At 38.4% G+C, this 25,138-nt stretch overlaps 1 protein-coding gene across 3 annotated transcripts in view; it reads right to left on the bottom strand.

Moving 5' to 3' along the window:
* PHIP (pleckstrin homology domain interacting protein) overlaps window positions 1-25,138 on the bottom strand; it is a 105,862-nt gene that overhangs the window by 37,347 nt on the left and 43,377 nt on the right. For 2 of the 3 annotated variants that reach the window (XR_009726269.1, XM_061358376.1), the window contains exons 16-20: window positions 10,703-10,831; window positions 5,627-5,852; window positions 2,547-2,684; window positions 1,278-1,461; window positions 490-613 (exon numbers count right to left, since the gene is read on the bottom strand). Coding sequence is in view for 1 of the 3 variants with exons in the window: in XM_061358376.1 (XP_061214360.1) it covers window positions 490-613; window positions 1,278-1,461; window positions 2,547-2,684; window positions 5,627-5,852; window positions 10,703-10,831 (801 nt within the window). In the remaining 2 variants the exon portion in view is untranslated. The remainder of the gene's footprint in view (window positions 1-489; window positions 614-1,277; window positions 1,462-2,546; window positions 2,685-5,626; window positions 5,853-10,702; window positions 10,832-25,138) is intronic. The other variant, XR_009726270.1, reaches the window with a different exon arrangement.

Genomic DNA, 25,138 nt, shown 5'->3' with positions numbered 1-25,138 from the left:
TTTCATCTATCCCATTTTCCTCTTTTCTGAAAAATGTAGTCCAGCTCTAGCAAAAGCCACAACTTATAAACATCCCATCCAAAACTACCATATGGTTATTAGGAACCATAAGAGAAAATACCCAGTTCTGTATTTGGAGGCACATTTAAATATGTTAAAGTTAAGAATTGTGACTTCGAGTTTTAAACAAACCTTTCTGCAGAACAGTATGTCAAACAGTAGACAAAAGTAGCAGGGTATATTGATTAATAGTGACACACTCCCTACATCAAATCATGACCCAAACACCACATTCACATGGCTTCTCAGGGGGTTCTAAAAGCAATCCCCATTGTTTATCCAGAATATAGTGAAATACCAATAGAAATGTTTCTGTACAAATTCCTGTACCCCTGGTTTTTAAAACTGAGAAGTGTAAATTTCTGTAGCTTAAGTCGTTAAGTTATATTTTATGCTTCTTACTGCAATAATTTAAACGTGACTATTTACCTTAGAGAATGTGGGTATCTTATTCTCTCTTTGAATGTGACTTGTTATGTGTTTCCTTTTCTCTTCTGATCGATACACTCTTACTTCTTCTTCTCCCTTTGCTGTTCTCCATTCTTCCTGCCTACTGAAAAAAAAAATAAATTGAGATGTTAACTATAAAGCAAGTTAGTACTACAACCGAGACGATCTATTCCAAATCAAGGAACAGATGTTCAGCATTTACAACACTCTTTGAATACTAGTTCTTTTCTTTACAGTCAGAATATGACTTCAAAATTACACTTTCTGAACAAAGTAAGATTTCAATCTTACTTCAAAAAGCTAAAGCAGCTTATGTTTGGCTAGACAGGTTTTTTGACTTACTAAGCGTTCATCACAAGAGTTAATTAGTGAATTAACTAAAGTTCCAGTTTGGAAATCAAAATTCACCTCAGGCACCTAATGGTTCAGGTCAGTGTCCCAGCCATAAAATGTCATATAATGTCAGGTACAAATCGAGTAAAAATATACTGTAATTTTATGCTACAAGTCAGAATACACTGAGGCAGCTAGATCCAAATAACTCTGTCATTTGTTAAATGATTGTGATTTTTATTCACAATTAATATACAATTCCAAGATGTTTCAAGTGTTATGCAAGCAACTGATTTGAAACTAAACCCAATGTCGTAAGAAATACAAGACCACACAACAGATAAATACCACATAAATAGTTCTGTGACAATGTGAATTCCAAAACTGTTAAGTTCACCAAGCTAGTATTCACTGCATACTTGGCCTATGCTTACCTGGCCACACCAGAAGACAGTTCAGGCACTACAACCCTTCGACTCCAAGCCACAAGGTCTCTCTCAGTGGCTATTTCACTTCTTGGTGCATTGCTATGCATCTGACGCACACCTTCAATTTGTCCACTACGCCTTAATCCTATATTTGGTGGTGAATGTACTTCTGAGGTAGAACTTACAGATCCTAAAAAGTCAAAAAAATGATAGTTGTACTTGATCTGAAACTCTGAGGGAAGCATTTAAAAAGCAAACTCAAAGGGGAAAAAACAAAACAATCCAAAACAAGAAAAGCCCCAAAAACTTTTACTTATCTCTTCCTTCAAAAGAAACTAAATATGAGCTGAATATAACTATTTCATCAGTCTCTACAGTCATCAAACCACACATGTAAACAGCTACTGCGCTGTAGTATAGTATACTTAAAAAATTCACATAAAAAAGGAACAGCTGTTATCAACAACTGGAAGTGAAGTAAATGTTTCACTGGTTTGCTTTTCTTTAAAAATGTGAAGCTATTGCTACTGCACTCTAGATCCATGTTATAAAAAGGTGAGTTATCTCACTGAATCAGTGTCTTCTACACCTTCGAAAAAGAAGCCACAACTCTGAATTACTAAGAATTCAAGCTGTAAAATTTACAGACAAGGCAAAATGATCAAAAGGGTTAATACAAACAAACTCAACAACAAAAAAAAAAAACAAACCAAACCCACAAATGCTTGCCAAAACCTTCAAAACACCTACACTGTAGCAGAACTTCAGCATTTCTCTACACCTTTCCACACAGAAGCTACTCTTGCTTACTCAAGGTGGATTGCCAACCATGATGTTTTAAGTGTTGAAAACTACTACACAATCTAGTGCAAGACACTGAAGCGTGGAACAGCTGTACTGAAAAACAAGCAACTCCTTCCTCTTTTCTCTCTCCTGTTTTCTTACTTGAGACAATTCAGGTTTTAAGCAAGTAGATGGCCAATTGCAGATTAAACAGTAGGATAGTTACTTCTAAGGGAATGCAGTTGGTGCAAGTTCCCTGAGTAAGCATACACAATAACATTAAAGATAAATTTGTAATTGTAAAAACTCTGAGATTTTGCAAAAAGGTTAAAAAAAAAACAAACCAAAAAACACCAAAACAAAACAGGGAAGCTGCATCTTTTCCATGGCTCCAAACCTCCCGATAGTTCCAGAAAATTCGTAAATCATGCACCATAATGTAATTTATGTTTTCCAGCTCTCAGCCACAACACCCATCTCCCAGTAATCTACCTCTGTTTATCCGACTCGTACTACTGGTTCCTGCTTCCCCAGAGCGCCTCTGGTCCTGCTCTTGCTGAAGTCTTTGAATCATGCTATCCAACGGACTAACTTCTTGATTTGCTTGTTGACTAAGAACTTGATTCAATCCTGTGAAGTAAAACATACAAGAAAACAACATGCAAATGTTGAAGAACCGAATGCGTATACACATGTAAATATGGGCTAATGCATATTTTTGTAACAGACAGTTTTTAAACAGTACAACCTTTTTCTTAATATACCGAGAAAATCATATTTTCTAAAGGAGGGTCAGGATGATCACATGCCACTCCTAATAAATGCCTAAATTTCATCAAGAGTAAACAAGTCACAGAAGTTGAATACAACTGTTGTTTCTCAGTTAACATAAATTGTTCTAATTCATGCTTTATAATGCATTTTGGGTAGGCTAACCACTTCAGTATAAGCTTCAATAAAATAACTACTTCAAGAACTAACTGAATTAGAGAAGAATTATCTACACTGCAGAACACCAAACAGTAAAAATGTTGGACTGAGCTCCATATGGGCATAACGACGACACAGACTAAGTAATGCTAATGATCTTTGGTATATAAAACAGCCATGAAACCTCCTTTTGGGTAGGGCTCGAGTAAACGACAAGAAATAGTTCTCACGGAAGTGATTACGAGGTGATAATACTGTATCTGTGCAGCAAGCAAAATAAACAGCATCTAAGCATAAAACACACAAAACTTCTTTTCATACAATGGTCACAAAAAAATCAGAGTTATGGAGAAATAGGCAAGGGCTACAGTACTCATTCAAAAAGGAGGTCAGATACCTCCACACAGAATAGTCAGATAGTGGATTGGTGGGAAGCTCTGGACAAGAGAAGTAGAACTTGCAAAATTTTGTCCTGAAGAATGGCAATGTCCAAAGAAACAAGCTACAGAAATTATTTTCCCAGTATAATTCTGAAGTGATATCATACTATCAACTGCACTTTGCAAGATCAAAGACAAGATACTGCAGTAATTGTGCTACGAAATGAAGAACTTTGATTATGTGGTTAGACAGAAGCAGCTCTCTCTTAACAGATGATGGTATGCAGAAAGAACATAAATATTTAAGACAGTGCTTTCAGGGTTTCAAGGTTACTGTAGTTGAAGTCAACTTCCCTAAAGCAGCAGAAGCTTGGAATCATGGAATGAGCTCTGGTATAACCACAGCTGGATGTTTTCTGACTCATGTAGTGAGACAGATTTATTTGGCGATCTCATAATCCAACATACTGCCTGCTGAAAACAATGGGAAAAACAACTAGCAACCCAAGAATGTTCTTGAATAAGGAACAGCTACCTAAACAAAATGAATGCTTCTTTATGCATATAGCTTGCAGGACTTTGACTTCACAAGTTACAGCAAATTTTTTGAGGTTTTTTAAAGAAATAATGAGCACACTGGTATATATTTGATTTTTGAAAATATCTGGTTTAAAGGAGCTTCACGTATATCTAAGCAGTAAATCAAGCATCACTACCTAAATTCCCCCTGGTCTTATAAGCCCCTACAGAAAACTTGACACGAAACAAATGATCAGTGCTCCGAGGGAGATCTGTCAAATCCCACAATAAGGTTTCAGAAAGAAACCGAGCTTCCTTAGTGGAAGGTAACATGAAATACATGCACACACTTTAGCTCTGCTAAGAGTGCATATATTGTTGCTAAACTGTGAAGAGGCATACAAATGTCTTCTGTCTCTCCATCATCTGTCTGGTTTTGTGTCAGCTTAGTTGATAGCTTGCTGCTATTAAACAAATGGTATGGATACCATCTTGATATAGGCATTCATGTGTCATATGCAGCCACACCATTAGATTTAATGTTGCTGCGTCTGCATGCAGAGTCTGACTTGTTTCAAGATATTATATTGAAGAACATGCCCAGAACATTTTAAAATTTGGAGAATTTCAGGACATTGTGGATTAATGCTCTAACTGCAACAACAAAGTTTAAATCACATCCTTCCTTGGAAAGTGAATTTAGCTTCAAAACCGCCAGCTAAAAAGTTAAATAAAACACAGCATACATTCAGCCACAAGGGACTTTTTCCTTCTTACAGTTGCTTCTCTGGTAACATTTCTTCCTATAATTTTGGAGGAAATATGGAAATGCTCCTTAAAGATTATTACTCAAGTATTCAGTGGCTTATAATTCTCAGATCTACAAATGAGGATAAAGACATCTTTTGTTAACAACACTGTCAGTTAACTTTCCCAGAATGTGTGACACAACACAGGATTAAATGTGGTGTACATATAAGCCACTATTTGCAGACACAGTCAGTTTTCCCTGTATTTTCAAGAATATCCAAATACTTCGCAATGCTTATCTTGAAAACATTTAAATCTACTTTCACCAGTCACTGCTCATTCACGCTAATACCAAACTAGTGACACGTAACAAGTAGGCATCATTTTTACAGCCCCACCCATGTGGGCCACATTTGGCTGTTTCCAAACAGCCACCCACTGGCTCAGAATAGGCACGTTCCTCCCACGTTGTGTGTGTGGAGAATACAACTTTTCAGGAACTTCCTAGATTCTGTACCCTTATCAAGTCTTCAGAGTTCTCTAACCAAACCATCAAAGCTTAAGTTGAATGACTGCCTTCATCTGAAGGGGAAGGGGATTTTGCATGTTTAAGATGTCCTCTCATTTTTCTCCCCTTGTATGTGTTACCTACTCCAACTGATCTGTGGCAGAACAGTCTATTTCCCAGCTTTTCAAAAGCAGGGAAACTTACCCCAAAGAGATCAACTGAAAGCTCACTCAGCATCATACACCATTCCAATAATGAAATGAGCTCCAAGCTAACTGGCACTGTAACATCGACTAGCACTGACTTGATCAATGACAATACTGTAATTGTCACAAGCAATCAGTGCCATGGACACTGTAATTCTTCAACAATACATGAACTACTATGCCCAGAAATTAATAAAAAGGATGAAGTGAAAGGGAAAGTGTAGGACACCTAGAGGTAACTACATAGGCTACTGTGTAGTGAAGTGAAAGTTTCCATACCTGAAGATGTCACTCCCATCTGAGGAATAAGCTGTTCCTCCCTGCAGTTCTCACGACCAGGAACTAGTCTTTGATACCTTGCAGGATGAGGGTTGCCATCCACATCAACCAAAAATGGGGGAGGCATAAGGTGTGGAGCCTGCTGTGTCTGTTCATCCAGGACAAAGTTGTTGGCATCACGGATAAGGGGCCGATAATCACTATGAAAGAACATCTGATCTGCTATCTGTAAACAAAGTCATTTTGTAATTTTTTTAAAGAACCTATTAAAAAAGTCATACAGAAGATAACTGCCAAAAATATTTTTAACAATGTTACTCATGGTCACTTGCAAAACCAAGGTTATAAAATGATCTGTTTATCTTAGTTAAAGTGCAAAATTTAATGACTCCATGATTATTTTTTTTCCCCAGTACTCCTTGTCTATATTATAGTGCAAGGAGAATAATCCACATGTTTGAGGGTGGGGAGCATTCAAAGAACAGGGGAATGGGGCAACATTTAACTGCTGGAAGACACTTGACTGACCACAGCATGGACATATTAGTTTACAAATTTTCTTCTACACTCTGAATATATATTCTGCTAAAGAACTGTGTCACAGACTTAGGAGCTATGGTGTAGAAGAGGAGGAATAGGAAAATATTATCACATCATATCACTGCCAAATACTTTAACCAGCAGCCAAACATACATCCTGTTTTAATGCTAGATACGTGAAATAGTTCCAGTAGATAAAACAAAGCTGATCTAAATTTGAATTCTTCAGACTCAAAGCCTTCTTTATTTCAGTCCACCTGTTCATGATTTATTCTAGATGACTTTCCACAGACACTCAAGACTGAGGAACTCTATTGTCCAAAGAGCATGTAAAAAAGGCTTACATTCCATCCCCTGCTGGCACATCATCTCAATACAGTGCAGTCAGAAAGATACTGAACAGCAAGGAGAAAAGACAAGACAAGCTGACACACATCCCAACACTACCTACTGGCAAGCAAACCCCTTGGCAGCTAATACACTCAGTTTAACTATGAACAAGTAAAAATAAAATCATAATATCACCATCCACACAAATTAGACTGTGCAGTATAAAAATGATTCAATAATTGACTTAAGGCATGGAGATCTCCAGAAAGTCTTGCCTTACGTGAGGTATTTGAACATATACAGAGGAATGCCTAAGCTGTCATAGAACATACTCTGATTTCTGAAAAGAATACTCCACAATGAACAATCCATAACATAGTTTTCTGTTACTTGCTAAGTAGAAATCAGTAAGGCAGAGGTTACACCATCTGTGCAGAGATCTGGTCTCTCAATGACAAAGGTCTCCCATTCTTGATGTGAGACAACCAGGAATGAAAGACAACCATAAACTTATGTCAATTACAACACCAGCAAATGCCTACATGCATCCACAGGAAATGGGCAAGAAGAATTTAAAAAAATTATAGGAATTGCAGAATATGGATCCCATAGAAATTCAAAAAAGTAGTAACTGGAAGAAACTGGAAAGATGCATGGCAAAATGCAACAGCAGAGAACTTACTTCATGGATTCCAAAAGTTATCCTTACAAAGCAAGGATATGAACAACGTAAGTATGGACAAGGTGACATCTCACTGCAGTTAAGAAGTCCTGACTGGATGAAATCTTGCTGCCAGATTCTCTGTAACTTAACAGAGGCCGAACATACAAACAGACTGTGAGTCCTAATGTGCTGTGATTTGGCTGTACAGTGTTGTTCGCATCTCAGGCTTTATAAGAAAAGGGAACATCTGAAATTTCTTCCTTAGATTCAGTGACCTCTACCGGAATAGACTCTGATGCAAGATCATGAGGACTTCTTTGCAATCACCCTTCTTTGGACTCTGCAATGCAATGAGATGTGGTAAATAACGATTTTCTACTCCAAAAGATAATGGCATTTCATGAAGAACCCAGGTGCAGGCCAACTCTTAGATAGAATACTGGAATGTCCCTCCTGGAAACCCAGGGCAACAACTGCCCTCAGGCTACTCTAAGTCCAGAGAAAAATCAGACATTTCTGTGAATCTTAAATGGCTATGTTCAACAGACAACCAGTTGACAGTATCAGATGATAATTTTCAGGGCCGACCTCTATGATGGACCCATGAAGAGTATCAGAAGTCTGGAGCACCACAGTGCTCAAGGCCAGGTTGGAAGAGGCTTTGAGCAACCTGGTTTAATGGAAGGCGTCCCTGCCCATAGCAGGGGGGTTGGCTCTAGGGACCTAGAACTTTAAGGTCCTTTCTACCCAAAAATATTCTGTGATTCTATGTTACCCACAATCATACATATTTCTTGATACACTATTAAGAGATCATAACAATAAGAAGATGCTACACCGTTAGCACATATGAGTCATATGACTTCACAAACCTACTCTGTTTCAGAGCAAAAGCTTACCACAAGATCCGAGTTCTACAAAAGAGACTCTCCTCCAGTAACTGCACTACACATTCACAATGCTCTGTTCTTCCCAATTGGAAGACCTATGCAAATGCAGAGACTTTCCCCATTACTATGTCAATCCACCACACAGGTCTTCCGACAAAGAATTGTGGTTTGGGCAGTCTAAAGGAAAAAAAGCCATAGAAAGCTCAGAGACCTAGTCCAATCTAAGATTTGAAATCAACACCTTATGGTTTAGAATCATTAGGCATTCCTGGACAAGTTTTCACCCAAGCGAGAACTTCTGAAGTGCACATGCCCTGTTGACAGGGAGCTCATCTCATCTCTGATGATCTTCGCACACCCAGAAATTCAGCTGATATTGGCTCAAGGTTCCTTTAATTGGGTCAAATAACAAAGGAGCCCCGAACAAGCAGCAAACGTATATTTTCTTTCCATCACTGAAAATTACTCCACTAAACCACATTATCATCAGGAGAACACCCCATCACCTTCATTGTGGCCAAGATCACATGCAGGACAAAAAACCAAAACGAGAACAGCAGTTCCAGTGAACTAGAAAACATGGGTGCTATCTGAACATCACAAGAAAAAATAAACACATGGAAAAACAAGAGCTTGCTCTCTCAGGAGAGATAACATTATCTTAGCTATAATTACTGTCCTGAGTATAACTGCACAAATGCACAGGTTACCCCACTCCTTTCTTCTGCAAAACTCATTACCTAAGATGGATGGAAAACACTTTAAAAAAGTCTGCAGGTCTGATCAAGAACATCTGATCTCCAGCACCTACCTATCTGTAGTTATATTTCTGCATAAATCAAGTCAAACAAAAATTAAAAGAGGAGAGGGACCCAGACAAGAAGGAGACCAGAAACTTCCAAGCTGAGTTTTCTGAGAGTCAAAGACTAAGATTAAAGAAGTAACAAATATAAGTCCTGTTTGCTTCCATTTCTTCTATGGTCAAGCATGACAAGATATCACCAGCAAAATAACAGCTGGAGAAAATAATTTTAGGTCACCCAATAGGTGAAAAAATTTAAACCATCTTTTTTTCAGAGGCTGCAGCAAAAGCACCAAGAGAACAAAGGTCTGCAGAATTCAAGAAATGAAAAGCAACTCTTTTCATTCTTCAAACAGATCTAATCCCTCACAAGATAAGTTCTTAAATGGAAGTCTAAAGGCAACTCCAGCAAATACAAAAAGGCTCTCAGTTCCAATTTCGTGTCCAACATATCTGAGAATCAGAGGACTATATGCTTCCAAAATGACTGGACAGAAAAAACATATCTGGAATGACCCGTGGATATGGTGAGAAAAATGTTTCTATTACAAGAAGCTCTGAAGTTTGGAACTCTTAAAAGAAAAAGACTTTGAAAATGATTTGATAATCCTAGTTTTCCTTGCTGTGGTGTCTCTCTGCTCATTTGCTTTCTTTGGAATGGAAAGGGAAATGCGTAACTAGCAATAGGTGAAGAACAGCCATAGCAGCCAAGTACCAAATGCTCTGAATCATAGTTGAGAGCCAAGGAGAAAAAAAAAAATCCCCAATATGCAAACGCTGCTGTAACTAGCATCAAATTGAGAGCTGGAAGACTACAGAAAGAATTGCAGTGGCTTACAAGACAAAGATTAAAATTCCTTTTGCTATTCCTCCTTCAGGCCTTTCTGTGCTACTCTTTGCCAAAAAGCCTTCAAGGCCAGCATACATCCAAAGATCCAAAGCTAGAAGCGAGATCCAGAAGCCAGCACTTCACAACCAACCTTCAAGTACCAGCTACCAGAAGCAGAGATGAAAATCCTGGAGCAGACATGCTTGTTTAAGTCTTGGAAAGAGGGAGAAGAGATCCACCTCAGCTCTTCCCTGTATGGTAAAAGAACAACTAGGACTGTGTGGGCACTCCAGATTAGGTAACCTGTATGGGTTTGATGGGGCATGTGCATCCGCAGAGGAAAAAAACCACCACACATCTTTACAGTCATGAGGGTCTGTGGCAAGACATCCACACTTAGAATACTCAATGTAGGCATTAGAATAAAGACGTAGTATTTTAATCGCACAGTAATGGTGAAACGTTACAGTGTAAGCACCAAGGCATCCACGACACAACTTCATTAGCAGACATATGCCACACAGCATATTTACTGTAAAAAACTGTATCGCAGGCTATGCAATATTTAAATACATATAGCGGGAATTAATTCTATTACCTGTCCCCCTTTCTCACCCTCCCCCCCCCCACCCACTCCTATTTTTGTCTTAGCTAAGAACCAAAAAAGATATTTAAAGCAAAATGTTTAACCATTATCAACTTCACTTCAGTTCATTCACATGATCCATGTGGATCTATTAGCAGACACTTGTAGCCTCGTCATTTAAGAGAGTCAACAGAAAGTGACTGGTTTGTTTTCTTTTTAACTTTTAACTTCCCACATAAACAGTAGCTTCATAGCATGTTTCCATAGTTTAAAAACCAAAGACAGTGAAAGAAAGCTCAGGGTCAACAACAGGAATCTGAAACATGAGCAATTAATGGCTCAAACTTATGTTACAATACAATGAAGCTCTGAAGGAAAGTTTGCACGAATGCATTCAACACAGACAAACATTTTGATTTTCATCTTGCACTGTACCTTGTCGTACTTGCTACTGGAACCAAAGCCAAAAATCAGAAGGTGACCATGAGAATCAGTACATGCAAAATGCTGTCCATCAGGAGAGCACTTGCAGTCAAAGACTGCACCATGTCCTTGTCCTTCAATCTGAAATACATCAACATACAAAATAATTAAGTTACCAGAAATAAATCTTTTTCAATTATGATTCTCAAAACTGTGGTGCTGATGTTGAAATTTATTATAAAATCCGTAAGACAGTATACTGCTAGATGGAAGTTACTTTAAAACATAGTTTGCTTTTTAGCTATTCACTTTTCAGTGAATTTTGTAATAATGCTCATGAAAGATGCCAAATTGATAGTAGTAGAAACTGACAGACTTTATCCACAAAGCAGGCACAGTATAGGAAGTGAAAATAAAAGCTTCCCCTTGAATGTCCTGCTAATGAGCCTAACCAGAGATCTGGGTCCAGTTCAGGGCTTAGTCACTACACCCTTTCAATCCTCTGCCTTCTTGCTAAGCTAGCCCAGTAGCATTGGCTGCTGTGGTGTTTCACAACACCTGCCTGCCAGGAACACACGGACATAGACAACCCACATTACACAACTTATCAACTGCCTGCTTCTGTAATTCCTACTCCTAATTTATTGGAGTGGGTGAGGTGTAGATTTGTGTAAAAACTCCACTTTTTAAAGGAGAACTGCAAAGATTTTAAAAAAGGAATTTTTACCTGATACTCATTTTCTGTTTTCCAGTTCCATTAAGCCAGAACAAATGGGTTTTTGTTTTTCCCTGCAACCTGTCAATCAAGCAGAGGTGACCAATCACCACTCTGAATTTTCATGTCTTCAGCACCTCTTCAGAAAGCCCCTTTCTATTCTCCCCAGCAAAGCACTTTCGCATTTTCTTTAAAGAGACACCAAACAAAATTCTTTCCCTAACTATGGCAGGCATTGCCAGAAAACACAGCCTGCAGGCAGTAACACTATGCACTTCTGTAGCACCTCTCACAGGCCATCAGTTTTACTTTAAAAAGTTAAGGAACCAAGCCTCCAAAAACCTGTGTAGTAGGTAATGTTCTCACTGTCTTACAGGCTGAGAGAAAGGCAAGAAGTCTACATCTTTTGCCCAGGGTCCTACAACACACCCACACCCCTGTACACCCCCCCACCCCAGTGGTAGAGGCTGCTGCACCTATTGCCAGTGCTTGCAGGTAGGTGATGATAAAGGTCTTTCTTACTCTAAGTACTTTCCATAAAAGTCAAATCAGTTTCTGGATTAGCAAAAGAGGACCATAAACCAGTGCTAGTTTTATGTTCTATTCTGACCATTATTCCAGAAGAAATGAAGTATCCTATAGAAAGAGATGAAAAATAAAAACAGAGGTTCAAGTGAGTGACACTAACATCACAATAGCTAGGAATGAAGAATTAATTTATACTAAGCAAATCCAACAACCAAGGCAAAGCTACAACTTTGTGCTGCTTTTTCTACATAGAAAGCTCACAGCGTTCAAGGGAGACAGTCTGGGGAAGCAGGTGGAAAGGGGAAAGAATAAGCTTTGCAGATGTACAGTAAAAACCTGGAAAAGGAGTACTTTGAAACAGATTTCTGTTCCCTTTCCCTTCCTCCAACAAAGGAAACATCAAATAATCAAGCTTCTTAACATTCAAGCCCTTCATAAATAGAATTCCAAGGCTCTGTTAAAGCCTAAGATTTTAAGACCTTTTGTCTTACAAGGAAAACAAGGCATGTTGTATGAACTATTTGCTAATCACAGTGAGGGGGAAAAAAGTCAGAAACAGAAGGAAAAATCAGATTATTAAAATGATGGGATTTTTAATCCTTCACAGTAAAAAATGGTTTGGATGGAACAGTTTCAAGAAATCCCTGGAATGTAGAATGTTAGTTGGAAGACATTCCCTTCTTACACAAAAGAAAAGAATAGTAAGCTATTATTCTGGTGTCCTCAACATAAAAAGGACATGGATCTGTTGGAACAAGTCCAGAGGAGGGCCACGAGAATCATCAGGGGACTGGAGCACCTCCCATATGAAGATGGGCTGAGAAAGTTGGGATTGTTCAGCCTGGAGAAGAGAAGGCTGCGTGGAGACCTCATATCAGCCTTCCAGTATCTGAAGAGGGCATACAGGGGTGCTGGGGAAGAACTCTTCATTAGGGACTGCAGTGGTAGGACAAGGGGTAATGGGTTAAAACTTAAACAGGGGAAGTTTAGATTGGATATAAGGAGGAAAATCTTTCCTGTTAGGGTGGTGAGGCACTGGAATGGGTTGCCCAGGGAGGCTGTGAATGCTACACCCCTGGCAGTGTTCAAGGCCATGTCGGACGAGGCCTTGGGTGATATGGTTTAGAGCGAGGTGTCCCTGCCCACGGCAGGGGGGTTGGAACTTGATGATCTTAAGATCCTTTCCAACCCTAACTATTCTATGATTCTATGATTAAGTGACTAGCGCAGTGCAAATAGTTTTACCCTACATGTGGCCAGAATCTGGTTTAAAAAGTCCTTTTGGAAAGGAAACCAGTAAGACCTTTTAGTACAGCCCCTCAAGTCTGATGTACTATTACTAGGAAATAAAGATTCTTAATATTATAAGAAGAAAAACTACTGCTGAAGATAAGCTTCAAAGATATAATTACTATCACAAATTAAAGAGCAAAGCCTGCCAGAGTGTGCTACCCAATAAAATTTTTAAACGGAAGTATTTTTAGATTAATAAATCACACGTTGCAATGGAATTTCTCCAACAATAAAGCTAACAGGGAGGAGTTGGTTATTTGGAATAGAAACTAAATGTTAAGTTGCATAAGGGGGAGCTGTACTAAATCACTGAGTTGTAACTTCAGCAAACTAGATAAAGGACTTGAGCAAGAAGGAAACTTCCTTCCCCTCTCCAGATCTTTTAAATCAAAGATGCAAGAACTGTAAGAAGACTGTATTCCACAGAAGGTTGACTGTGTATTCTGTCTAGAACCTTCACCTGAATAAAAGGATGGTGAAGGGAAGAGAGCACTTATAAGAAAAGAAAAAGCACTGGTCAATGAAGAGCTGTCCCAACATACGGCTGTGAAGAGTGGACATCTTAAGACACTGCTGGCAGCAAAGCAAGTAGCAAGGATTCTTCACCTATGAACAGGGAAGGACCAGTGATGCTATACAATGAGGACTAATTTAAGATTACTTTTAGTCTCAACCCCAAGAATTAAGCTATTTGCCTATATTTTCACTAGCAAGGAAGCAGGTGGACACTGATACATCACGAAGGGAGGAAAGCTGATGAAATCAGAGAATGAAAAAGGGAAGCTACTCTTTCCCTCTAAGTTTTGAAGTGAACTTATTGCTCTCCCCAAGCCAAACTCTGAAACTAGTACAAGAAGTAACATGTCTTAGATCCATAAAAATAATTTCTTAAAAAAATAAAAATAAAAATAATTTATTATGTGAACACAAGTAGTACCACTTACAGAAAGACAGAAATAAATAATAAGCCTTTATGACCTGTCATCAATAGATAGTATGAAAGACTTTAAACCTAGTTTTTAAGAAAAGTAAAAGACATGGGAGTAAAACAAAATAAATAATCAAGATTAGAGAGTACTAGATAAACATAGCAGACTTTCTTCAGTAAAGTAATTGATTTTTTTTTTTGTACCAAGAAAATATAATTCATTCAACCTAGGCAGATTTCACAGACATGATATGGCACTGATAACTTAGTTTAAATGGAAGAGATTGTAATTATTAAGAGAAATGCAGAGCAGGCAAACTTGCCAAGGAAAAGATGACAGTAACTGGTTTTGGAAAAGACATACAGAACTAAAGGAGGCTAAACTGATCCGTGAAGTTCCTCAAGCCAGGCCTTTCTGTAGTGACTACAGAAAAAAAATAAGAGCCCAATGATGAAATGAACATTAGGAAACCATCCACTGAGAGCAGATTTAGGACAGAGCACAAACGATATTGACTAAAGCAATTAAAAGCCAACACGACAAAATGCAATAGGTCATGAACCTAATAAGATCATTAGAAATAACTTACTAACACACTGCCAGAAAAAATGAAGGAACACAGTATACATACAGCAATACTATGCATTTCTACCACACTTGCCAACAGAGGCAGCATTGCTTAGAAAATCAGTGAACTAAGCCTCTACTAGCCTTAGGTAGATAATGTTCTCTCCTGTCCTTCACACCAACAGACTGAGGCAATTAGTTGGAAACACAGGGAGATAGGTCACCATGTATTCACTGCAATGCATCACATGCAATGCAACGTCAACAAGAAATCTATAATCCTAAACTATACCAGAAGTATATCCAGAAGAGAAAGCACATACATGCTAGGCAGACAATGTTAAGAACAGTCTTCCAAAGTGATACATAATCTTTACTTCTGATGTTCGAAGCAGGTAAATTCTAAGCAGAACAGCTACAGAGAAATGCTTCCATTTGTCATGCTAATGGAAAACTGAAGAGCTCAGCTTCTTCACATGGACACAGAAAGAGGACTATTTTGTGTGCCTATACAGAAAGACCTTTAGCAGAAAGAGAACTACTGAAATGCACAGGAAGAAACAGAAATCAGTTACAAGTAAAATTCAACTTGAAACCTGGTATTTCTATGCTAACAATCACAATGATAGCACGCTAGACCAACTTTCTAGAACTATCAAAACCCTCCAAATCTGTTATTAAAACATGTAACTTCATTCATAAGTGATGAAACTATATCACAGCTGCTCGAGTCAACCCAGTCTCCAAGTATTTTGAAGCTGCTTTGAACAATCTCAGATCACAGCATGCTTCCATGATAAGCCAAAGATATGTACAGCCGTTCTGCAAAGTTAGAAGAGGCTGATGCAGCTCTGGAGGACTCAAAAACACAATTTTTAAGTTTAAAAAAAAAAAAAAAAAAAAAAGAAAACCCAAGAAAAAAACAGGGTTTCTACACTGCTTCCACAACAGGAGCAAAGCATCAAAAGTAGGAAGATGTCAGGAATTAATTAGGAGTAAAATGTTTACTAATAGTATTTCTCTATTCCTACCACACAAGTCAGTTATCCATTCAGGAACACTGTATTTGTTTTGAAAGATAAATGTATCACAAAAAGATCTGACAGATCACCCACCCTATGGATGCCTGAAGTTACAGAAAGGCTATAAAAAAAGTATTTATGACTTTTACATTTTTAAGAGAAATTTACTCTTAGTAAACATCCTGCAAGGTCAGTACTGGCTTCTGCTTGGACTACTAGAGCCTCATGCTGGCTCTGCTCTTCAGGACCTGCTTTTATGTACCATTCAAAGGTGGAACCTCTTGAGAGTTTTCAAGAACATTTCAGTAGGACTATACACTGACTGATTAATAAATAATGCATCTATAACTTTATTCTAGTCAAAACCTCATCTAAAAATACAATCCCATATAATTCTAGCAAAAATAGCAATCTCTTCAGACTTTATGAAGGCCACAGCATAAGAAATATGTTTCTTATTAACATTTCTAATTAACATCTCCGTGTTCATTAGAGATTATTATGCATTATCCATACAAGCAAGAGGTATGCCTTTTAGACATTAGTCTAAAAATATCACCTCATGTGAGAAAAAAATCCATGCACAGAGCATTCTGCTGAGCTGTCCTAGTTGGAATCTGATCTTAGATGTTGACAGGGACTCCAGTTGTTTGGTATGTCACATAATCACAGAACAGTTGAGGATGGAAGCGACTACCAGAGGTCATCTAATCCAGCTTCTCTACTCAAGCAGGGTCACCTAGAGCATGTTGCTCAAGACTGTGCCCAGACAGCTCTTGAATATTTCTAGGGAAGGAGACTCCACAACCTCTCTGGGCAACCTATTCCAGTGCTCAGTCACCCTCACAGTAAAGAATTCTTCCTCATGTTATGGTAGAACTTTCTGTGGTTTAGTCTATACCTGTTGCATCTCATCCTATCACCTGGCACCACAGAGAAGAGTATGACCTAATCCTTTTGACACCCTTCCTTCAAACACTAGCTAGATTCCCTGTGATCCTTCCTTCTCTAGGCTGAACAGGCCTAGTTCCCCAGTCTTTCCTCCAGACCTATAATGATTCTAGTAGCCCTTTGGTGGAGTTCCCCCAGGAGTTCCATATCTTTTTCATACTGGGAAGCCTAGAACTGGACACAGGACTCCAGGTGACGCCTCACCAGGGTTAAACAGAGAGGAAGGATTACCTCCTACAACCTGCTGGCAACGCTCTTTCTGATGCAGCCCATTTAGCCTACAACTAGTCAAGTTGCCAACAAATACCTAGGTAGGCCATGCAGGTTTACTGATTAATGAAAAAGAAAGAATGTTGTGACATGATAATGCTTTTAGGGCTTCAGAGTTTATCAGCTTGCACTGACAGTAGAAGTAGCTTCAGAAACTAAAGAACAACACTGCACAGATCAGTGAAAGATCAGACCTCAGAAAATAGGTCAGGAAAAAAAATTAAGACAGATGAGGAGGCATAGCATAGGAATTGCCTGGAACGAAGTGTCCACTCAAAGCTACAGGACAACCAACCAGCTCTCTGAAGGAGGAGGAGCACACAGAAAAATCCTATTGCAACTTAGTAGCCTCTGCTTGATTGACAATTTGCAGGAAGAAACCCTTGACTCAAATCAGTTGTTGCCGTAATACCGACAGTAAATTCTGAGCAAAACAGGGATTAAGCTATACTAAGACATTTTAACAGTCATTAACAGGAGATGTGTGTGTCCAAATTCACAAAAAGTAGGTTATTGTTGCCATTATTAAACATATTACTACTATCACCTCCATGGGGGTTCCCAATTTTTTTCACTCATTTATATAAAAACCTAAGGTATGGGAATAGGGCAGAGAGACTGGACAGGGAAACCACCAACACATCTCTGCATCCAGATGGTGTTACTCTCCAACCGTAGTGCAGACTCTCCATTAGCTTCAAGAAGGTTCAAAATTACACCCTCGACAATTTCCTCTGTAGAAATCAGGAAAATTCCACAGGCTGCTTGAACCTGACTTTTTAATGGTCAAGTTTTGTATATGACAATTTCAGCCACTGCTTATGCCAGTAGCTTCAAATAAACCTATAATATACACAAAGCTAAGCGTTTCTATTAAATTTTTCAAAAGATAAATTGTCAGAAAGTTGGGGAGAATGTGTAAGCTTGTAAAAGGACTGTGCAATGCAATTGCCATAAATCCTATAGAAGTAATTAAGGACCCATTTGGAAAAGAAACACATGGAGCCAGGAACAGTACCAGACAACTTTACATTAACTAGATAGCCAGCTAGCTACAGACTTGGGGCCAAAAACTTGGACATAAGCTTCAGCAATCTTCTTCTGATTTCTTAATGTCTATGCAGCCAGAACTTTTCAGCCTTAACATCAATGTGGGGTTGGTTTGTTTGTGGTGCGTTTCATTTCGTATAAAACATTTATCTGCATTTGCGCAGAATAACTGCTATGAAAAGGCATACATTAACTGTTGCAACTTCACACAGAGAATGTAAAGCAAAACTAGTATGATTGCATCCACTTGCTTCAAGCTTTCTCACTGGATGTGTGACAGCGCAGTTTCAATTTCAAAGAGCTTAATGTTATTGCTTTATCATAATACACATCACTACATTTCCCAATTTTCTGCTAGCATTTCTAAGAAGCATATGTGTTTCATCAAGACACCATTTGAAACAGCAGCAGTATTTCAGAGCTATACAAGTTTAATCATCCTGTGACCAGAAAAGGCTGACCTTACACGGTAGGATAGTATCTGCTTGCTGATTCTATTAATCCATTTGTTTTCAAAACAATCAAATGAAATAAACGAATTTCAGAGATCACCTTCAAAACAAGCACATCAAAGCCACTTTTTGTTTCCTCACAGCCCAAGGGTTCTCAACAAGCAACCTGATTAAGAAAGCCAAGGACCGAAGAGAGTCACTTTTTTTTTTTCTGTACTATAGCTCAGTCCTGAGAGCTTGAGTCTAAACTTTAAGACAGATCAGGAAACAAAGGACCTAAAAATTCATTTGTATTTGATCATATGAAAGCATTATACGCTTCACTGCATAAAAAGTTAGAATGTAGTCTAATGAAACCTACTGCAGCAAAGTAAATAGTTTTATGAGTAGTCCTGCAGCATCACGAGCTCCTTCCTACACACATTTTCTTTTGCCTAACTTTTCTAGTGCTAACTATTAGAAATATGGTCATGTTGTAATCTTTTAAATGTGGAAAGCAGATGCTGGAGCCTTGTCTTCTAAATTACAGAGTAAAAGATCTCTTAGTGAAACAAAACATTTGTTCTTCACAACTTCTACCTCAGGAATACCCAGACATAACCCCCACAGCGCTTAAAAAATTTCTATTGAGCTTTACTTACATTGCTTCACTTCATGACGGATGTATAGAAGAAAATTTAAAATTAACTGATAATGAACTTTAAAGTAACAATATATAGTCCTTTCTCCAAAAAGTTAAGTAATGCTGAGAAAGGTATTATGCATTTGCTTGAAAACTACATAAACAAGCTGTGGTATTTTTTCTTTTTTCAGGTATTTTCCCTTTAATTTGTGGTAACAAAAATCCCACCAAAACAAACACAAACCACCCCCCTCCACTGAAAATTCAAAAGCCAGTAACATTAAGTTGGTCAGGCTAAGTAGCTCATCTTAAAACTTCCTTAGAAATCCTGACCAGCTTTCTGAAGTACAGCTGTAAGATGTCCTTCAATCTCTGAACTCCAAAACCAGAAAGTTTTGTGCTCGTTTTTCTTTTAGCTGTCACAAATTTTCTTTAGAAGAAAAAAGGAGAACAAAAAAGGAAATACAACTTTTTCTACAGTTAAATCCAGACTTTATCCTAAAATCTCAAGTAATTTGCTTCTATGCTGGAAATTTTACATGAAGTTGGTCAAAAATCACGTATTACTAAACTTTTGTTAAAATAGCAACTGCAAAACATTAACTTGTTGGAAAATTTACACTTTTCAGTTCAGCTGCTTACACTGTACCTGTTTTAATATATGGGTTTTAATACAGATGGAAGAAACCATGCTCATCACACTACCCAAATCTTTAAATAAGCTATTTAACATAATGTGAAATAAACAAAGTGTGCCTTTACTTGTTTAAAATGCGTTCACATTTAAGGTTTATATTTCATAATCTGTTGCTAATTATTAAGAATACGGGAAACAACACATGCAAGTCTTGAGCTTCCTAGTTATGGGTATCTTGCCCATTTACATAAAATTTAAGTCATGCATTCTATATGGAAGTGTGGGACTATTCATCATGAACTTCCACCAGAAAAGTGCCCAGAATGGAAGCAAACAGCCAGGATTCTGGTACAGAGATCTAGACAAAAATATGCCCCAGTTAAAAAGAAAAAAATCCTGGTTTTTTTCTAGGACACCTGAAGACCTGTAAGAAGGCTCATTGTACCTTACAGCAACTACAGCTATCAAAGACATCATGCTCTTCTAGATCTTAATGAAAAAACATGTTTTAACCTGATCAGAGATTTTCAGAAACAGCCAAGAAATGCAAGTATACCCTGTATCTTCTCCAATACTAATACAACAGGAAGGTCAGCCTCCCCATCTGGCCTTGCAACTTTAAAGTTTCCTTGTCTGTCCCCCTACTTTTTCCTGATGGTTCCCATAAAAGTGGGACAGAGAGTGTAAGAACAACAAACGCTAATTCAAGCAGTTAAGTTACACTGCCTTAAGAAATTATCCACTATTCTTGAAGTACCAGTCTGGTTTCCTGGGCAAACAACATTTAGCGACACAGAGAAGAACAGTGGTGTTTCTGGGAAAGATTAAAGCTCTTCTTTCGTAAATGTAACAGAGTTTGTTGTCATTTCAAAGGAAGCTGAAGGTGGGTAAGGGGAGAACAGGTTCTGTGAGGAACTTCTATTTATTTTCTCCTCCTCAAAAGAACCTGAAGGTTGCTTCAAATCACCACTTCACAAATCTTGAGCTGTAATGCATTTCTGAAATATACGCATGATATTTCTATATGCTCTGATGAAATGTGCTTTAGGCATTTAGAAAATGACTCATCATCAAATTCACAACAGCTGGAGATACACAGTGTGACCTTTTAAGGGTCAAAGGCTAAGGTGGCTTATCCTTCCAGCAAGTCAGGTAACATCGCAAAGGTAGGAGGATTTTGAAGCATTCAGATCTGTGAATTTGACACAAGATCGTAAAAGCATTCTTTTTGTATGGGTATTTCAATGCATTCTTCAGAATACGATGAAAGGACTACGGCCACTTTTGCACTGAGTTCAAAGTGGGTTCCAGAACTATCACCCACTTAGAGCATGTTGCAAAGAACACTGTAATACTTGCCAGTGCTCAGAAAGACTGTCTTAGTGCTAAGGTAACGTAACATAAATGAACTCTTCACAGCCACTAGAAGCACACTAAGATTACAGGTAAGCACAAGTCTGACCTTAACCTAAGGCACACAGGCTCCCCTGAGGTACGTGAATCATGTCAGACACGAGACCTCCTGCTACTGGCTACAGCAAAGCCCAACTTTTCATAGAAGCATCTCCCAAGAAGCATCAATCCAGTAAAACAGAAGAGCAACACCCAGCCATGAAATATGTTTTGTTGCTTGGTTTTTGTTTGGTTTGTGTTTGGTTGGTTTTTTGGGGGGCTGAGGTGGGTTGGGTTGGTTTTGGGTTTTTTAATTTGTTGGCCAGGAAAATCTTTTTTTTAATTTAAAGGCATCCGTATTCCTACTAAATTTCTACTTAATGAAAGGATTTCTGAAAACACCATAAGGCTTGCCCTTATCAACTAATACAAAAGCTTCCTGGTGCAGTAATTGCAATGCCTACTTACAAAATCTGCTAAGTCAGGTATCAGATTCAGTCAAAGCAATTACACCCAAAGACAGTACAAAAAAATCCAATATTCTTCAGTGACAAAGACTGTAAAAAAGCCTGTTCTCACCTTGTCTTTCATTCTTTGCTACTGTAGTAGTTTTCATACTTCCAATGGCACACTTCTAAAGTAACTGCAGTCACCATATGTCCCTGCAACTGTTCATAAACTGTTCATAAAGCTATGCTGTAAACTGAATTATTAAAAAAAGAACCAAAAAGAAAAGAGCTACAGGCCTGTACATACCCTAACATTTTTCAGACTACTCTTTTCAATATCCTTCTACAAGGCACCCCACTCACATGACAACTATCAGCTTTACCACAGGAGAAACCTGCACTCACAGGCTGCAGACAGACAGCCTTTCGCAAGCATCCTCAATCAGCAAAGCTCATCCCCCAAGGGGTACCGCATAAAGGAAAGCATGCTTAAAGAAAACATTCTGAGTCCAAAAAATAAAAATCAAGGGCAGCACTAACACTACAGATGTATTTGAAGTCAGACCTGAGGAACTCCAGTACTTAATATCCAAATTGCAACACCAACAAAAACCCAATCACCAAACCAGTGCATCCACCTGACATTACTAGGTACCTTTTTTTTGTTTGATCTGGAAGCCCCTTGAGTACCTGTAGTTTTCTTTCCCCCCCTTGTACATTCTCAGAATTGAGAAACTTCTGCTTAAAGCCTACAGGAGCTACAAGCCTTAGGCTAAGCTGCAGCACACACTATACAAGTGCCAACCCCAGCATTCCTAACAAACCAATAGTGTTGGGTCTATTAAGTAACTTTGTGAGAACACCAGAAAGAAAACAGATGCTATGACATAAGAGAGCACTAACCCTTCGAGTTCAAAAGCTTGCCTGAAGCTTGAAGCCAAAGGCCATTTCTATCACTTTCCAATTTACCTCAAACATGATTTCCATACATGATTTCCAAAACAAGCCTAGCAGAAGTGTCTAAACCCACAGGCTACACATTCACTCCCCTCCACAGTGGCACAACTTCAAGAGAAAGTTGGGAAAAAGTCCTGTCTAGAACATCTATAGCTGAAATACCCTCTTCAGTAAGTGACAGATACTGAATTGAACACCTTCCCATCGAGGACAGAATTGAATCTAGGACTTCTATTTCCCAGCTCAGTAGCTTAACATGAGTTAAAGCAATCCCAAAAGATGAGTGCCACCTGCTCCTGCACACTCCTTTCAGGAGAGCAGGGACCTCCCTCAGTTACTGGAAAGATGCCTTACCACACAAGGGATCCATATGCCTCACGGAAGCTTTCAGTAAGAAACTGCATTTCAAATCTATCTCTATATAGATTATCACACAATGGCTTTCACTAGATAAACCACCACTCAGTGTATATTTTTTTTCCTGGAATGGGGACACCTACATCTCATATCCTGCTCAGTAAACTAAAGATTTGGTAGGATATTGCATTCCACTTTGGAGACTAAGGACCTTGGTCCCCAGTACTTAGGTACCACAACAGTCAGTCCCTTCAGTGAATCTAGGCCCTGGGTAATTTGTCACAATTTAAATATTTACAAGGTCTTGTGCTATCATTGTGTAGCAAACCCACTATTTTTGTGAAATATTTAAGCTCTGAAACAACTGGCTGCAGCAACCACTTCAGATTTTCATTATCCTGTTTCTTAAGAAGTCTGCTAAATGCTTATCTGTACCTGGGAAATACAGCATGTGAAACTGCCCTAATATTACAGCACCAAAGCCATGACTGCACTGATTCCTTGGGAAAATGAATGACAAAAAATACACTGACAACAAATTTTTCATTAGCAGCTGCAGTCAGTCAGGGCTGGCACGGATATTATACAGGGCACAAACCAGAAAGTACCTGTATTTGCCCATGCAATTTAAAACCATCTGAGGACTTACTTTCTGCATCTCAAAATCTCCTAGAAAGCTTTAACCCTCACACTCTTGATATTTCTGTGGCAAATTTCATTCTCTGGGATAAAGGATATACTCCCTGAGTCTAGCTGACTAAAGTCACTGAATTAAGCCAGTTCTGAATGCTCACAAAGTCCAGCACAGATTTATATAACACAGACCTAGATCAAATGAAGACTATAGGTGAAAACACAGAATATATAAAATATAGACATACTTACTGAGAGTAAACCCATGTATGTAGACAGTCACTTATGGGACTGAGTTTACTAGTAGCCATAAAGACTGACAAGTATATATCTGACAAATAGACTGAAGATTCTTCAAATAAACTGTGACTGTGCTAACTGATATAATAGCAAATCTTAAGCATAAAAACATGGGAGAAAATGATCTGTAGGACCACCAGAGTTTCATCGTGACACCTCTCTGTAACCATCAAAGCACAAATAAACTTGATTCCCCCAGTTAAGTTAAATACAAAACAAAAGTATATTTGGTTACTATGGCTTTACAATTTCACATTCCCTTACTGGATGAAAGACATTAAGTTTCAAATTAATTGATGCTGCTTGTGCTTTTTCTTTTTTTTTTTTTTTTTTTTTTTTTTTGCTGATGATGAAGGATTTTTGGGGTGGGTGGCACAAACAGAACTTAAAATTATCCAACTCAACTTTTGGGATTTGCCACAAAGCTTTAGATGTACCAAGCAGCCCATCTAGGATGGGAATACCTGACTGGATTAACATTAAGGTAACAGTCATCTTTCAACCAACACCCCACGGTCTGAATTTTTTTTTTAAGGAGCTCTTGTTATGACAAGGTCACCCAGTGGCAGTTCCAGTACCACAGACACTGTCTTATCAGGCATGACAATACAAAGTTCTTGAACTCTGTATCAGGATTCTTGTGTCATTCAACTCTCAGGTTTGATTCCTCCAGATTATTCCCTGTCTGATCCAAAAGAACTCAATCTGTAAAAACTTCCCATTCCCTAAATATGAATACTGTTTCTCAGAAGTATGAGATGACATACTGAGGAAGTCAATGAAGGTAACTGTGGTTATCAGGATAATTTAATATTGGCTAATCTGATGATGTTCCCACCTGATATGCCAGTAAGGAAACTGGGAGAAGACTGGCAGCAATGTATGTGTTCATGCACTTCCTTAGTAAAACAGAACACTTAACATTTGCAGCTCTACAAAGGTGACTATGCAATCTAGAAGCATTTCCCCCCTCCCAGCCATCTAAGAAAACCTCTAATTTCCACCTATGTCTTTTGAAGGCTGCTGAAATATTCAGAGACTGTAAAGAGATGCCTCTCTTGCATACCTGGCCCATAAGACTTATTTATTGGTTTGAGACAAACTGATTGCCAGATTTACAATTCTCACCTCACCCAGTAGGCAGATTTTCCCACATTCACTTCTAGCATGAAGCACAGATCGCTAGCTGTTGAGATCTTCTGACTGTCTACATATTTCTCTGATTCCAAAGATCTTAAAATGTATGTGATCTCTACCATTTTTAGGTGTTTGTGTTGCACTGCAGCCTTGAGATAATTATTTCACTCTTTCATGGGTTTGCCTT

The sequence above is a fragment of the Neopsephotus bourkii genome, unplaced genomic scaffold (assembly GCF_033783945.1).
Source record: "Neopsephotus bourkii isolate Nb327-2 ecotype Australia unplaced genomic scaffold, CSIRO-AGI_Nbou_v1 NB_941, whole genome shotgun sequence".
In the NCBI taxonomy this organism is placed as follows: Eukaryota; Metazoa; Chordata; class Aves; order Psittaciformes; family Psittacidae; genus Neopsephotus; species Neopsephotus bourkii.
Note: the sequence above shows the minus strand (reverse complement) of the source record. Positions and strands in the feature narration are given on the sequence as shown.